Source organism: Malurus melanocephalus, unplaced genomic scaffold (assembly GCF_030028575.1).
Source record: "Malurus melanocephalus ecotype Western Australia unplaced genomic scaffold, MMel_1.1 scaffold_113, whole genome shotgun sequence".
Taxonomy (NCBI): Eukaryota; Metazoa; Chordata; class Aves; order Passeriformes; family Maluridae; genus Malurus; species Malurus melanocephalus.
Window position 1 is genome coordinate 383,262 of NW_026623345.1, and position 15,710 is coordinate 398,971.

The 15,710-nt window shown below is 55.7% G+C and overlaps 4 protein-coding genes across 4 annotated transcripts; all 4 read right to left on the reverse strand.

The window, feature by feature from the left end:
- Positions 1-519: 519 nt before the first annotated feature.
- On the reverse strand, positions 520-2,057 carry LOC130575570 (avidin-like). The gene is made up of 4 exons (XM_057369541.1): positions 1,986-2,057; positions 1,287-1,500; positions 767-887; positions 520-619 (listed from the first exon to the last, which is right to left on the reverse strand). Exons 1-4 carry the CDS (start codon positions 2,055-2,057, stop codon positions 520-522), a joined length of 507 nt encoding a protein of 168 aa, XP_057225524.1.
- Positions 2,058-6,444: 4,387 nt separating this feature from the next.
- On the reverse strand, positions 6,445-8,941 carry LOC130575591 (avidin-like). The gene is made up of 5 exons (XM_057369575.1): positions 8,450-8,941; positions 7,482-7,601; positions 7,165-7,378; positions 6,695-6,815; positions 6,445-6,618 (listed from the first exon to the last, which is right to left on the reverse strand). Exons 1-5 carry the CDS (start codon positions 8,522-8,524, stop codon positions 6,585-6,587), a joined length of 564 nt encoding a protein of 187 aa, XP_057225558.1. The 5' UTR covers positions 8,525-8,941; the 3' UTR covers positions 6,445-6,584.
- A 1,906-nt stretch (positions 8,942-10,847) lies between these two features.
- Positions 10,848-12,657, reverse strand: LOC130575592 (avidin-like). Its single transcript, XM_057369576.1, has 4 exons — positions 12,586-12,657; positions 11,701-11,911; positions 11,155-11,275; positions 10,848-11,083 (listed from the first exon to the last, which is right to left on the reverse strand). Exons 1-4 carry the CDS (start codon positions 12,655-12,657, stop codon positions 11,050-11,052), a joined length of 438 nt encoding a protein of 145 aa, XP_057225559.1. The 3' UTR covers positions 10,848-11,049.
- A 1,126-nt stretch (positions 12,658-13,783) lies between these two features.
- Positions 13,784-15,223, reverse strand: LOC130575590 (avidin-like). Its single transcript, XM_057369574.1, has 4 exons — positions 15,069-15,223; positions 14,754-14,964; positions 14,239-14,359; positions 13,784-13,928 (listed from the first exon to the last, which is right to left on the reverse strand). Exons 1-4 carry the CDS (start codon positions 15,138-15,140, stop codon positions 13,898-13,900), a joined length of 435 nt encoding a protein of 144 aa, XP_057225557.1. The 5' UTR covers positions 15,141-15,223; the 3' UTR covers positions 13,784-13,897.
- Positions 15,224-15,710: the final 487 nt, after the last annotated feature.

The window sequence follows — 15,710 nt, forward strand, 5'->3', positions numbered from 1 at the left end:
TGGGATGGGATGGGATGGGATGGGATGGGATGGGAGGGCTTTAATTTGTGCACATTTCACTTGGGGTGTGGTACAGCACAAAGGAAGTGCTTAATCAACATCTCAAATCTACTGATAATGTTGCCTGCATTGCCCAGCCCTACAGAGCATGGAGTCCTGGTGCTGGAGGTCTGGTGGGAATGGATATGAAGGCACTGTAAGGAAGTCAGCTGGATTCGGGATGCTGCTGCCAACTCTGCTGCCATAGGGTAGGCAGGGAGTGATGACACAGGGTGGAASTTTGGGTTAAGATGAGATGGGAAATGAGCCCAGGGAGATGGATGGATGGGATCAGSGAGAGATGCAGATAACRCTGGGATCAGTGCTGGTGAGATCTSACCTCAGCAGAGGTATCTTTGGGGCAAGAACAGACTTTTTAAAAAGACAACCACAAGCCAATGGTTTTTTAATTTTATTTTCATTTTGGAGGCAGGTTTTTCTTCTCTTGCTGGGGGCTTAGACTGCAGCCAGACCATCCCATCACAGGGCTGGTGAAGACACATCCTCACAGGGTGTGGACAAGCTTGGCAGGATCTTTCCTCTTGTGGTGTGTTTGCGTGTGAAGATATTTCTGCCCACCCTGTGGAAGTTGAGAGTTCCTGTGGGATGACCACAGGCACTGCTCCCTGCTCAGATCTGACAGTAATGGCAGATGATGGGGTGTCCCTAAACGCCCCCCAGCTTTCCTCAAGACAAGGCCCCTCTGTCCCCCGTATCCCCCCACTACCTCGTGGCTTTCCAGTCCTGCTCAAGGGACCCAGCAGCTTCACGCAGCAGCCACGTGGTGGTCAGCATCTCCTTTCCATCTGCGTCCACAAAGCACTGCCCCACGAAGGCGGTGGTGGCATCTGGGAGGAAGTGCTTACTGGAAGATCCGTGGGGAAACTGGCTGCTTCCCCTTCCCCTCTGTCCTCCCAGACACAGCTGTGTCCCGCTCCGATGGCCACACAACCACCAAAGCCTACCCTTCCCTGTGGTTCCCTCAGACAAGGGAGGATCTGTGGCATCACATCCCACATGCCCTAACGGGGTCTGAGTCCACCATGGTCACCCCAAAGACCCTGGGTGAGGAGGGCCTGCCCCATACAAGCCCAGCATTGCCCCTTAGCCCCACGCTGTGCAGGYGTTGCTGCTTAGCTGCACCAAAGCATCACCCAGCAGAATTCCTGGCAAAAGGAAATTCCCGCTGGCTGCTTGTGCAGCTCCCAGTGACACCGCTGTCCATCCCCGGGTGTCCCGGCACTTACTGGAGAACCTGTCCCAGCGCACAGTGAAGGCGAAGGTGGGCCAGCCCCCCTCTCCAAGCTGCTGCTGGGTGCCCTTGAGGGGGGAGATTTGGGCACAGCCCCCAGAGAGAGTGACTCGTGTGAGGTATTGTCCCTGGAAGTCGCCGTTGTCCCTCGACACGGAAATCTCCATCAGCGAGTCCTGGTCATTCCTCCACAGTCCATTGAGTTGGCACTGAAGGAATACAACAACTCTGTCCCCACACACAGGGACCCCATCCCTGCTGCTGCCCCACACCAGGAGCCACAAGCCCTGCATGGGGGCATGGCTCCTCCTGACCCCATTTCGGGGAAATGCTGCCCCGGGGTGCTGCTGGCTGCTGAGAGGGTGCTGGAGCAAGGCCGGTGTGTCTCAGCCCTCCATGGATATTCCCAGAGAGTCTCYATGGCAGAGGATGCCCCATGCATGCTGCTCCCAGCGCAAACCCCAAGGGAAGGAATGCCCTGTACACGATTGCCCTGCCACGGGATTAAATCTTTGTGTAGGTGGTACCGGTGTCTGGGGGGATCCAGGGGTACCTTGCCCGTGCCTGGAGTTGGTGCTTGCAAAATTGTCTTGTTTGTCTAAGCCTCAAATGTAATTTAAGAGCAAGCTCCTGGCTGCCTACACAGCATCCCCGTGCCATGTCTGCCACGCTCCCATTGTCACCATCCCCGTACCTTCCTCTCTGCAGGAGCAGCACCCTCTGCCAGGGCCAGGGCGAGGAACAGGATGAAAGCGCCGCTCCTCATGGCTGCGGACGCCCGGCACAGCTCCCACCCTGCCCTGCATCCCAAACTCCTTTATAGGGCTGTAACCGGAGCCGTGACGGGAGGAGTGTGCCCGATGTCAGAGTGCCCAGGCCAGGTGGGGTGAGGAGGTCTGCGTGACCTGGGCAGCGCTGGAGGAACGCGGGGATGAGCACGGCCGTGCCGGGAGTGGGGATACAGGGGTGATTTACACATCCACTGTTCCCTGCTCGGAATGAGCACGGCCGTGCCGGGAGTGGGGATACAGGGGTGATTTACACATCCACTGTTCCCTGCTCAGAATGAGCACGGCCGTGCCGGGAGTGGGGATACAAGGGTGATTTACACATCTATCGTTCCCTGCTCGGAGTCCTGCGGGCGGGCCCGACCCTGTCCCATGCCGCTGACCCGGTGCTGCCACCTAAACACGGGCTGCAGCAAGCGCAGTCCGCCCCGCTCTGCCCCGCTCTGCTCAAGGGCTGCGTGTCTGCCAACCCCGAAACATCCYCCCTGCATTATCGGTGTCTGCTGCTCTTTTAAGCTGTTTTTCATCCTGGCTGCGCTGGGCTTTCCTTGGATTTGGGAAGCCAGGAAAGTTCCTGCTGCTAAGACTGTCACCGCAGCAGGAACTCTTGAATCAAAGTTTCTTCCAAGTGCCGAAGAGCTTTCCYGGAAGATATGCAGATGTTAAAATTYGCTTGTCCCTGCGGGAGGGAATGCCCTGTCCGTGGTGCCTCCCCAGACACCGTGGGAGGACGCACCACACGAGTGATGCTTTGAGACGGGGCAGTGCCCTTCCCAAGGGGCTTCTGATGCTGTGAGACTGTAATGGGGACTCACAGGTGGCCAAGGTGCTCAGACTGCCTGGGCTTTGCACAGGGACATGGCACAGACACATCCTCTAGGACACCACTCAAACCAGGAGACTGAGCTGCCRATGCTGCTGAGGAAGACAGAGGCAGCATCTGGCTGTGTCCAGATAGTGAGTGACCTCTCTGGCCCCTGCCCAAGCACAAGGGATGAGATCTGCTTTGACAATCCTCATCTTTCCCAAGCTTGMGGACAAGGAAACCCATTCTTCTCTTCCTCAGGATCTGGCAAAGCCTATGTTCAAATTGCACTTTGTTTTTGATCAAAAATTATGGAGCTGTGCTCAGCTCCCATCCTGGGGATTTTCTCCAGAAGCCCTTGGGATCCTGACACCCCTCTCCCTTGCTTGCTGCTCAGCTGGCTGTCAGCACCCAGGGTTCAGCAATCCCCCTTGGGATCCATCAGAACCCACAGGTGTAGCCCCATTAGCAAGTGAGGATGGACAAACACCCTGCAGCCACCCACTGGCCTTCCAGCCTCATCAGCCTCATCTGGCCTGATCCTCATGGTCCTCATGGTCCCTCAGTCCTCATTTCCTTTCTGTCCTCATCCATGAAGCATTGGTCCATGGAGCTGGTGATGGAGTCTGCAGTCAGTGAAGGGATGGGATGAGAGGGAGCTGGGATGGGGCTGGCCCTCTTAGGCAGCCAGTTTGTCAGTGGGAAAGGCTGGGTGATGTTTCCCTCCCCACTTCATGTCCTGCTGGGATCTGAGGCATARCATTGAGCAGGCRTGGGATGAACAGGGCATGGGAGGAKCCCAGCTGAGCTGGACAYMACAGGAGGGGCAGGTAAACACTGAGGACATCTCAGTGCGGAGCTGGGGAGCTCTGAGGACACAAGAGGGAGACTGGGGAAGGAGAAGCATCTGAAAAGCTCTAGCTGACAGCTGAAGGTGGGCTGGCTCTTCTGGGTCAGCATGTGTGTCACCTGGAACAGTGACAGCCAGATCTCATTCATGGCATGTGGCAGAGGCCCGTGAAGTTGCCTTTTCACAGCCAAAATGGCCACATTGGAGCCCAGGTCACTGACCCACAGCCTGGGTGGAGCAGGGTGGCAGGAGTGAGTGACCCTCTGAGCCAAGTAGGACAARCTGGACACGCTGCAGGACCCTCATCCATACAAGGATCTAATACTGACAGATGTGAGGAGCTCAGCTGCAGGATGGACATGCAGAACAAATCTGGCAGAGTGCCCTAATTCTAAACCAGCCCCAGAAAGTACTGAAAATATAACTGAGGAGCTCCTCCATTCTCTCAGGATGGCAGGCCRTGCTTGGCAAGGCTGCAGCTGGAGCTGGGCTGTGAAGGGAGGCAGAAGAACAGAGCACAATGTGTCATCCTGACCAGAGGACCACACAGAAATGGTGGAGGGGATGGGAGCTATGTGCTCTTGCTCATCGGTGAAGTTACAGCTGGAAAATCAAATTCACCCTTTTGCCATGGCTGCAGAGTGGCCGGGTACCCGACTCTGCCTGTGCACCACCCAAACCCAGCCAGGGAGTCCCTTGATGAGCTCAGAACTCCTTCCTCCATCTGTTTAGGTAGGTGAACAGCTGCACTGAGACAGATGTTGGGCACCCAGATGTTCAGTGTTGAGACATTTACAAACGGTCGGCAGGAACAGGCCCTGCAGAAACGGTTGTGTGGGACAGCTTTCCGCATGTGGTTAAGACATGTGAGTGCTGGAGGAGCCCTGCAATGGAAATTCCTTCTCCATTCTAACAGTGACTATCTGTTTAAAGGGATTTGATCCTTATGCAATCATCACTTCATGTTAAAATCCTAATAAATTTCTTTTTCTTTTTTTTTTCTTTTTACTTATACACCATGTGTGTGAGCACCTGTGCCACACAGACAAGTCCATGTGGTTGCAGGTGCCTTCTGCCTCTGCCRGCTCCCCCTGCCCCTGAAGGCATTCACAACATGTGAATGACCCCGATCAAGGCTTGTCATGATGCAGAAATAGCCGGTTTTCCTCGCAGAGGAAGGTCTGAAGGGGAAGTTTTCCTTGCTGATGAGGCCACGCTGGAAAGAAATGGTGMTGGGTTTGCAGAGCAGCACCATGAGCAGGTTTGCAGCTGGATAAAACCCAGTGCTGATGGATGCTGAAGGAAACATCCTCACCTTCAGCCRCTCCCAGATGTCTGCAGGCACCCCAGCATACCTTGTCCAAGGTGTGCCAGGGATGTTTCACAGCCTTGCTGGGTGTCCTCATACAGGGACTGACCTTACAAACAGCTCTGCCAGCTCATGCCCACCACATTTCTCACCAGCACCGTGGCTGCCTGCAGGGGTTTGCAGGATTCTCCAGCTGTGCTCAGCACTGCTGCCTTGTTGGAGTACCCCAGGAATGCTGCACAGCCTCTGGAGAGCCCTGCCCTGGGGAAATGTTGTCGTGAAGGCAATAAAAAAGTCTGGTGAATGCATGCAGTGAGGCTGAAGGCTGAGCTGGCCACGCTTCAAATGAGAGCAGAACGCCCTGGTCTCTCTGCCTCTCACTTTCACAGGTCTCAGCCTCTTCTAAAGGCACATAAAAGGCTGTGCAGACACGTGTGTGCATAGCAGAGGGCTGCTGCAAAGCCATTCTGGTCAGAAAGGCTGCAAGGGAACAGAAAACGCTGGGGAATTGCCAGCGAGGCACAGCAAAGGGAACAGCAGCGCCGCTCTAGAAGCGGAACATGAGCCCCAGGGAGAAAGAGGTGAGAAGAAAACCACATGYGAGTTTGCAGCAAGGCAGGCTGAAACACCGAGCAGGCAAACTTGCTAAAGCCACAGATGCTGTTAGCAAAGCTCTCCCACACAACAGCATTCGYGGCAGAAAAGCCAGGGGAACAGCGGGGGGTGGCAGCCACAGCAGCTCAGTCCTACATTTAAGTTCCTCAAATCCCAGGCAGTGTGCCAGCTCAGGGCACGCAGCACTGTCCCGGGTTATTTTGAGAAGCAGAGACATAAGGACTAAGTTTCAGATTCAGACACAGAGCTGATTTCTTGGAAATCATTTGCTTTGGCTTAGAGGGGTGCCTGAGGCAGCACAGCCCATTTTGGTAAGTCACATAGTCAGTGGGCAGAGATTTGAGGCTGTGTTTGCTGTCCATGGCTTTCCAGTAAATCACACATTTCCCGGGAAGAGTTTTGGGCTGGATGTACTGCAGCTACTGGCCCCGTGTGGCTGGTACAGAGCAGCCCTTGACACTTTTCAGCATTATGGACACAGCTGAGACCCCTCACCTGTCTGCTTGAGGGCTGTGTCAGAGCCAGGGGTCTCCTAGCCAGCTTTTTGGGGTGCAGAWCTCCCCAGTTTACCCTCCCATCACACTCCTCAGGCTTTCAGCAGGAAAGAGTGAGTGCTGACCACRCTTAGTGTCAGAGAGTTACTTTGGGGATGTACCATCCTGTTTGGGCTGGAAAAGAGCTTTCTTGGGGCCAGTCTYGTCCCAGACTAAGTCAATGAAAGCTTCATCCCACACCCGTCACAGAATTTTCAGGATATATCCACAGACCGCACAAGATTRTGTTAGAAAATATCTTTAATTTTATTTAGTGTTTTTTAAGACAACTTCTCCCAGCAGATAACACCAGGGCTTGCTGTTACACWCTGATCCTGCTGAGGGGACTCCTGTCTTCCAAACCTGGCTAGAACGAGATRCTTCTCCCTCCTTTCAGCCCATTCGAGTGAAGGTGTTGCGGCCAGTCCTGTGGGGAAGGAGTAGCCAGTTGGCACCTGGCTGGCAGAGGGGATCCCAGATGGATTGGGGGTACCTTGGCTCACCTGGTGGCTTTCCAGTCATTTGGCTCAGCGTCCACTTTCTCCCTCAGCAGCCAGGAGGTGTGCAGAACCTCCTTCCCATCGCCCCCATTGAAGCACTGACCCACGAAGACAGCTGTGGAGTCTAGAGCAGTGGTGGTTGTTAGCACCCCAAAAAGGGCCCCAGATGATTTTGGAGCTTCACAAGCATCAGTGGGTTCAATGCTCATGGAGCCCRAGTGGATCTTGATATTTGCAGGGAAATGCTGTGTGGCAGAGAGGCTTTCAAAGCAATTTTGTGCTGCCTCACACAAAGCTTGTCTTGGGAGGTGTCCTGCTGTCTGCAGACACCATGCAGAGTGGGGAGAGATCAGGGAAGGAGTGACAGGGGACAGGAGAGAGAACAGAGGGATTGGAATGGGCATTGGGAGCCGCCTGGCTCCTCTCTCCATCTCACCACCCCATCCAGGAACAGCCATCACACAGCTACAGACCTGAGAACTTCTTCCAGTTGACAGTGAAGCCGAAGGTGCACTGACCATCCTCATCCAGGTGCTGGGAGCCAACCAGTGGGGATGGCTGGATGGGTTTCATGGCACTGGACACAGCGGTGTGGTACTCTCCAGAGAAGGTGCCGTCATTTTCCACCTTGAACACTTGCATCCTGGAGCCCAGATCGTTCTTCCACCATCCAGTCAGGTCACACTGCTGGGGATGAGCATTCATGTCCCTGGGGGCTGCCTGCACACAGCCCCTACAGCCTGAGCCCCCTGCCCTCAATCCCCGATGCCCACGGGATTCTGGCACTCACCTTGACATTCTTTGTGCTTTTCTGTGGGAGAGACAGACTCCACCAGCTGCTCTTGGTTGCCTTTTCCTCCGTCTCASTGGCCTTTTTCTCAYTGTGGGGCTCATTTCCCTGGCAGARRAGCTTGGTAARGAAAGTTAAAACACAGGTCAGGCTGTGGATGGTGGCACTGCAGTTTCTGGAGTCCCGCAAGTGCTTGAGCACTCATTTCTAGAAGACATTATTTATAAAGTCACTGCTATCGCAGCCGTGTGAAGAGGGATGAAAGCTGGTGTAGTTCAAGCAAAGCTGAGGGGTGAAGAGTCTAAGCTAAAGATGGGAGCCCTGGACAGACAGGAACATGGGTGAGACCCCTGCTGCAGCCCTGGCAGGTGAGCTGGGTGAGTCCAGGGCACATCTGCCCGTGTTTGTGGGGACCTGTGCTGTGCTTGGCACACGTGTGCACGATGGGGGAGCTCACCGGGGTGGGCACAGCCCTCAGACCCACGGTGGGCTCCGTCTGARCCAGAGCCCTGCCCACCCCACCTGCCAGGCTCTGCTCAAGCTCTAAGCACTGCCTGCTCTCTCCAGGCTGCACTGTTCCGGACAGGGGCGTGTCACCCCTCTGGGGCAGGGTCCCCATGCTTTCCTTGCTCCAATTCTCCAAGACCCTGGCAGGGAAGCGGGGGGTTTACACAGGCATGCCCCCTGCACCAGCGAAGGAATCCGCACACACAGACGTCCCGGGAACACGGACAAGCCTGGAGSATCCCTCCCCTCCCTCGGCAGGGGTCCCGTCGGGATACCGGCTGGAGAAAGGGACCCTCCTGTCACCGAGTATTCCCCCCGCAGTTGGATCTTCCACGCGTGTCCTACCCCGAACAAGCGCCGCCCTTGAGTCTCCCCTCATGTCCCTCCCGGAACACCGGGACTCCCACACAAACTTCCCCGGAGCAGAGTTTCCCASACGTGTCTCCCTGCAGGGCTCCCACCTGGAAGGTCGCCGCGGTGGTCGCCATGGACACCCCGACAGGCAGGGCGAGAACGGAGAGGGTCCGGCGGCTCATCGGGATGCAGCTCGGGATGCAGCGGCGGCGGCGAATCACGCCGTGCCAGTGACGTCCGGAGTTTTATTTTTTGACTCCGTCGCTGTTTTCCGGGAAAGCCCCGGGCGGGACCTGAGGGTGGCAGAAGAAAGAACAGGGTGAAGGAAGAGAACGGAGACGGGGGAACAGGGACAGGGGTGGGAACGGGGACAAGGGCAAGGATGGGAAAAGGGCTGGGGACAGAGGAGAGGAAGAGATTGTAGGGAGTGATGGGATGGGAAGGGGAATTGGTGTGGGGATGGGGCAAGCATGAGGGATGTGTGCAAGGATGGGGAAGGGAACAAGGACAGGGATGGGGTGGAAGAAAGAGTGGGAGGGATGGGGACAAGGATGGGGAATTAGAAGCAGGGATGGGGATAGGGATGGGCACTGGAACAGGGATGAACATGGGGTTAGGGGTGGGCTGAAATAGGGATGTAGGAGGAGTTGTCCCACTGACATCATCCAGCCTCGGGGTCCTCAGCCCCATGTCTACTGGGGGACAAGGGCTGGGTCTAMGTTTCCATCCTGCCCTGCAGGAGCTCCTGTGTCCCACAGGATCCTCTGGTCACAGCCAGGGATGGATAGAGGGACAGAGAGTCATAAGGGCTGGGTAAGGTATGTGTGTTGGGATAGCAGGTGATGGGCGGTGGGTCCAGGGATTTGGAAGATGAAGGAAGCAARCCTGCCCCAAMAGCAGRAGKAAAACCTCTAGGTAGGACATCGCACGATTGCATTATTGCATAATTGGGCATTGCAGGCTGGAGGTGAACACCCCMGGTTTCAAGTACCAGGCAGGAGGAAAAGCCAAATGAAAAGGCAACAAAAGGACAGGATCACATCGAGGTCAGGGACAGGATGTGGGACAGCTGATGAACACAGACTGATACAGAGGGGGGTGGAGCTCCCAGGGCCGATTTCTTGTAAACCCTACAGTTTTACTTTCAGTTTCTCTATTAACTAAGCACAATGCTTGCATAATYCTCTATCCTGCTTACTGCCTTCTGCAAGCCCAGGAGCCAGGGAATTTGCAGCTGTAGGAGTAATGAAGGGACAGAAATTAAATCTTATGCCCTGGGCCCACACTGTTCTCAGTGGCCTCGGGTTCCACKGCTCAGGACGCCCAGCCTGACCCCCCCACTTCCTCTGGGGTCCCAAGGCTTTAGCCTCAGAGAGCACTCAGAGATATCTTTGAGTGTTTGTGGTGCTGGTGACAGCCACAGTGGGTGTTTGGGGAGGAGGAGCAGGAGAATGAGCCCAGCATGACCAGGGCAGTGCCAAGGATCATGGGGATGAACTGAGGGCTCTATGTGGAATGCAGGGGTGAGGATGAGGGTGCAGGGGTGGCTTTTGGCCAAAGCTGGATCACCAGCCATATCAAACAATTGTGTTCAGTCAGTTCAAGTATATCCTGGACAGTGGCAGCTCCTGAGCACCTACCTGTGGTGCTCAGGAATAGGAGTTAGGGGCTKTGCATTGTGGATTAGTTAACTAATGAGCTGCAAACTTAATGAGRTGCTGAAATGATGGGTTATTGAGGACAACTATTAGATCAGTGCAAAGGGCATTGGTCCTTGTTTGATTTGTTTCCTTTCCTAACGAGCTGATAAAATAAAGTTTAATGTTCAGATAACATCCTGTGAATCTGAGCACCAGAACGGATCTGTATCCTGTTCCACGCCCTGGCTGATCTGGTGGCAGCCAGTCAGTGGGAAATACATGCACACCTCTGTGTATAGAGCAGATGCACCTTCAGTGTCAGGCTTTAGCCACCCAGTTTGCCCAGTAGCCCCTCTTGGAGCTGCAGATCTCTCTCCTGGTCCTCTCAGCATCCAGCCTGGACTCTGGACAACCCCAATATCCCAGATTCCCTTCTGTGGGTACTGGCCACCAGCTCTTCCCCAAATGTGCACACAGTGCTGAGACTCCCATACAGAGCAGCATCTGGAGTTTGTTGGGACAGTGGGGCAGAGTGAGGTGAAGAGACACAGCACGAGGCCAGGTGAGAGTGCTGGCTTGCCTGCTTGCCCTCAGCTGTGGGGTATCCCGCTGCTCTACACTGGAGCCACTCACCACAGGACCCCTGTGAATGTCCCAAATRGGTGCACAGGCAAAAAGACACCTGAGGGCTGAAGCCATGATCAGGAAGCAGAATTACCCAGCTGCTGTCCTCCAACCCCATCTCTCCCAGCCCTTCCAAAACACTTCCCTGTGCTCCACCCAGCAGCACCTTGCTCTGCCCATGGCTGCAGAGTGGCTGCTGGTATCCCAGGGACACAGGGGACACAGCTCTCTGTTGTGTGGAGAAGGTTTTATTTGGCTCCAAGTGTGAGTGTAGCAAGTGTGGGAAGGGGGAGCCGCACCAGCAGGTTGCTGGGAGGCACTGGGAGAAGCAGGGCAAGGTGAGGGTGTGTTTGCTCGCCAGGAGAGCGAGCTGGRACTGGGGCAGTGGAGAGAGTTGGACATGCAGGACAGCAGGGTGTGGGCAGCTCTGGTCCCTGTTCCCATCATTTGACACGGGTGAAGGTGGAAGTGCCAACCCTGCAGCGAAGACATGTCAGCAGCAGGGGAGGGGGAGGGTGGTGGGGTGAGGTGGCAGGGGCAGAGCTCACCTGGTGGCTTTCCAGGTGTCCTTGAGGGATGGGACCTCTTCTCGCAGGAGCCACGTGGTCTCCAGGGTCTCCTTCCCACGGTGATCCACAAAGCACTGCCCCACAAARGCAGTGGTGGAGTCTGGCAAGGTTTGAGAGAGGCAGAGCAGGGTGAGGGCCTACCCCTCAGAACAGGGAAACCTGGCCCACCTTACTCTGGCAGCCAAACAGAGAAACAGCACCCACCACATGCCCTGGGCAGAGGGATGAACCTCTCTGCCAGCTTGGCCAGGTGGACAGCTTCCACATCACCTGGACAGAGAGCTGGKCACCAGCCCTGCCGTGTCCCTTGGACACAGAGATGGACACGGCCACCACCTCTCCCAGGCAGCCCCATCACCCACTGCAGAGAGACAGCTCTCCCACCACCACTTCCATGGCAGGAATGAGAGTGTGTGGYCAATCTGCCCACAGCCAGGGCTCCCATGGGTGCCATTGGGGATTTGGAGTACCAGCCAGTGGGCTCCCTCTCCCAGAGTGATCAGGGGATCACTGGCACTGCTGTACCTGAGAACTGCCAGTGCACAGTGAAGCCAAAGGTGGGCTGTCTCTTGGCACCAGGGTGCTGCTGCACTCCTTGCAGGGGTGACACCAGGATCTGCTTGTTGGTGGCTGCCACTGCAGTGTGGTAGGAGCCCGAGAAGGTCCCAGCCGTGTTCAGAGCCAAGACAGTCATATTGGAGCCCAGCTCATTCCTCCATAGGCCCTGCAGGTCACACTGGGAACCAGGAGTTCTGTGGGTGGCTCAGGCAGAGCTGAGTCACAGTCACCCTCCAGCCTCCCTAAGCACTGGGATGCCCATCCCATGGCACAGCCCCTCTGTATGGCAGCTGGGACAATGGCATGGGCACCAGCTGGGAAATCACCCCTACCTCTCTGGGAAGAGCAGGGCAGAGCTGGGGGTGCTGGGTACCCCCCTATTGCAGGGGTAGGTGACAAAGAGTATCCCCAGGGACAGCACAGCCAGAGCTGGCAGCCTCCTTGATCATGCACACTGTCCCATGGGATGCTATGGCATGGAATGGGATGTGGTGGCTGAGATGGCACAGCAGGACACAAGAGCAGACAGACACTGCGTGCTGGGGTGTCACAGGATAGCACGGCAAGCTGGAAACATTCAACCCCGTCAGCCCTGCACACTGTGTTCCAGGGGTGGCACAACATGGCACAGGACAATGAGGCACAGCATGGCACAGGACAGTGTGGCACAGGACAGCCTGGAGCAGCACAGCACGGCACAGCATGGCCCAGAAAGCACAGCAGGAGCATCCCCAGTGCAGCACAGGGATGGCACAGCCGGGGTGTGCGGCCCCTCACCCTGCAGCCCGGGACAGAACAGCACGGCTCGGCACGGCTCGGCACAGCCAGTCCCTGCCCCAGGGCTGCCCTTACCTTCCTGGACGCAGCGTGGCGGGGCTCCAGCAGGGCCAGGGCGAGCAGCAGGCAGCAGCCCAGGGTCCCCATGGTGCAGGCAGCGGTGGCCGTGCGCGGTGCCCCCRGGCTCTGCCTGCGCTGCCGCCCCGAGCCCGTCCGGCCCCTTTTATAGCCCAGGGGCTGTGGCCGAGCAGCGGCCGCCCCAGCCGGGCCTCCTGCCAAAGGACACCCGGTGGGAGAGGGGAACCGGCCCCTGCTCCGGGCTGAACGGGCTCCCGCTCCCCTGGGCCGGGCGGGGGTCCCACGGACCATGGTGGGCTCAGGGGGCTGCGAAGGAGGACTCTGCCATGGAGAGACACGGCAGGGACGCACATCAGGCCTCGGGTATGGTGACAGAAGGGACCGTAGGACACCGTGGGGGTATTGGGAATGTGTGTGCTGAGCTGTGACAGAAAAATTGGTTTTGATACCTGGTGCATAACAAGCCAGTAATTTCACACACAAGAGAGACACTGATTATTTATTTCAGAGTTTCACAAGCCTGGGCCCTCAGTGTTATTCCAAAGACCATGCACACAAACTATCAAAACATTTTGCTATTTACACATTTTAGCAAACAAAAGCATCAATGTTCCTTTTGCTAAAAGTTATTAATTTCTCTTATTAATTACAATTCTCTTTCCTATTGGTTAAGGATTCTCTTGTATCTCATGCTAATTAATCTGCAGGCTCTGCCYTTCTCTTCTTTTGAGTTGGTGAGTTTCTTGACTCAGTGGGCCATAAGTCACAATCTGCCSCTGCCAGAATTTACCTTCTACCCTGTCAGAGCCAATTCAGCACTGAGTTGTCGCTGATGCAGTTCTATTTGTTTTTTCTTATCTTGGTGGTTTTGCCAAATGTCCTGTAAATTCTGCACCCTTTGTGTCTGTTACCAGTGGTCCATCCTTCATCCCAAGCTTTGTTAACCTCCACCCAGGTCTGAGTTCACTGAAGCCTTTCAAGACCTRAACCTTAACAAGRCAATTCTACTAAATAATATCTCTAACACCTGGACATAGCTTAGAGCTTGTTAGCTGCTCTCTGTTTCACAGTTTAAATTTCCTTTCTTGGTCATTAGGCTCAAAAGCATAGAAAGACCAAACGTCAAAGAACATGCCTTCTTAAGAAATTTTTTACTTATCCCACATATTGCAACAACATGACAGGAGACTGTGAGTATTTGCAGCAAAGCTTTATTGGGAGAAGCAGGTGGTGGGGCAGGAGCAGGGGCCACACCCCTGGCACTGCCTCGGAAATGGGGATCCCCTCTTTTCCACTCTCACTGCTGCCACTACAGGCGGGTGAAGACGTTGATGCCAACCCTGCAGGGACACAGAGGGGGGAGATGTAAGGGAGGGATGTGACAGTGTCCAAACACCCACCCAGCCCCGTATTCCCCYACTGCAGCTGCACCTTGGCAGGACTCCAGGGGATGTTGTTTTTCCTCTGTATATTTTACCCAAGCACAAAGCAATTGCATTTTAAGTCGCGCCTTAGCAAGCAAATGTTAAACCTGGTTTTGCCCACAGCTGTGAGAGTGACTCCCAAGTGACCTAAAGCACTCATTTGTGACCACCCGAACCCCTCATGGGTGTACAGGTGACCCGTGCAGGGCAGGGGCAGGGGGCTCACCTGGTGGCTTTCCAGTCATTCTTGATGTTCTCCACACGTGATCTCAGCAGCCACATGGTCTTCAAAATTTCCTTCCCATCTTCATCCACAAAGCACTGGCCCGTGAAAACAGTGATGGAGTCTGTGGGGACAGGACAGGAGGCGGAGGGAGCATGGCTGAGGTGGCAGGTCAGTGTCTGCCCCAACACAGGGGACACCAGACACCTGCTGTTCCTGGCCTCTGGGGCCAGTGGGGGTGGGGAAAGAAGGCAGGAGGGCTCAGAGGGCTGGGGGTGTCACATGGAGATGGRCAGACAGGGCAGGCTTCAGCCCCTGCTGCATCTCCTGCAGCCTGGGACCGGGAGCTGAGAGCTACAAGGAGTTCCAGGGACACCAGAGGGGAGGTAGAGCAGTGGGAGTAGTGCAGAAGGCAGGGAATCAGCAAGGGCACTGCAGAGAGGGCAGAAGAGTTCAAGGGCATCACAGGGAGAGTAGGGGAGGTCCAGCATATCATAAGAAGGCTGGGAAAGAAGTACCTGAAAAGCTCCAGTTGACAGTGAAGCCAAAGGTGGGCTGGCCCTTGTGGTTAGTGCGCTGCTGAGACCCCTGCATTGGTGACTCCTGGATCTCGTTGGTGGTGGCTGACACAGCTGTGTGGTAGGAGCCCACGAAGTTGCCATTTGCATTCACAGTCGTGATGGTCATGTTGGAGCCCAGATCATTGACCCAGCGCCCGACCAGATTGCACTGCAGATGAGGGAACTCAGCACTGGTGCCACAGCACAGCCTGCAGCCACAGCCCCCTGCCCACCCTGCCCACCCTCTCCTGTGCATCCCACCCCTGACTGTACCTTTTTCACAGTGGCACTGTGAGCCCCCAGGGCCAGGAAGAGCACCAGGAGGAAGGGAGTTGCTCGCACCATCTCTGCAGAAGACAGACAGACAGCTGATGTACCTGGGGATGTGCTCCTTGCAGGTCTCTGCTGATGCTCCTGCTCCCTTCTCCTTTTTATTCCTGCCAGGGCTGTGGGTGGCAGCTCTGGCCAGGGCATTGTGCAATCTGGGTGTTTCCAAATCTGTGGTTCCCAGCCATATGAGGGGGTAATTGCAGCAAACATTCCCAGAAGTGAGTGCTCAGAGTGTCCCTCTTTGCTCTCCTGGCACCTTGCAGGGAGGGCCTGGCTCCTGCTCCTCAGTGGCTACTGGGAAACGATCAGCAGGGAAAACCCCTCGCTGGAGCTGTTGTCCATTCTGTCACATTCTGTCCACTTGCCAAATCACATCTGTGTTCTAGTGTTGAGGATACTTAACCTTGGTGATCTCAGGATTGGCTGCAGCACACGGCTCACCCTCCTCTTCCTCACCAGGCTTGCTCATGCCAACCGACCCACCACCCAGATTCTTTTGGGATTTAGCTTCCACACCCCCCCCCATGCCCAGTACTGATCGCTCTAGAAAGGTCTGACGTGAAAGCTGGCTGCTGTTTTCATAAA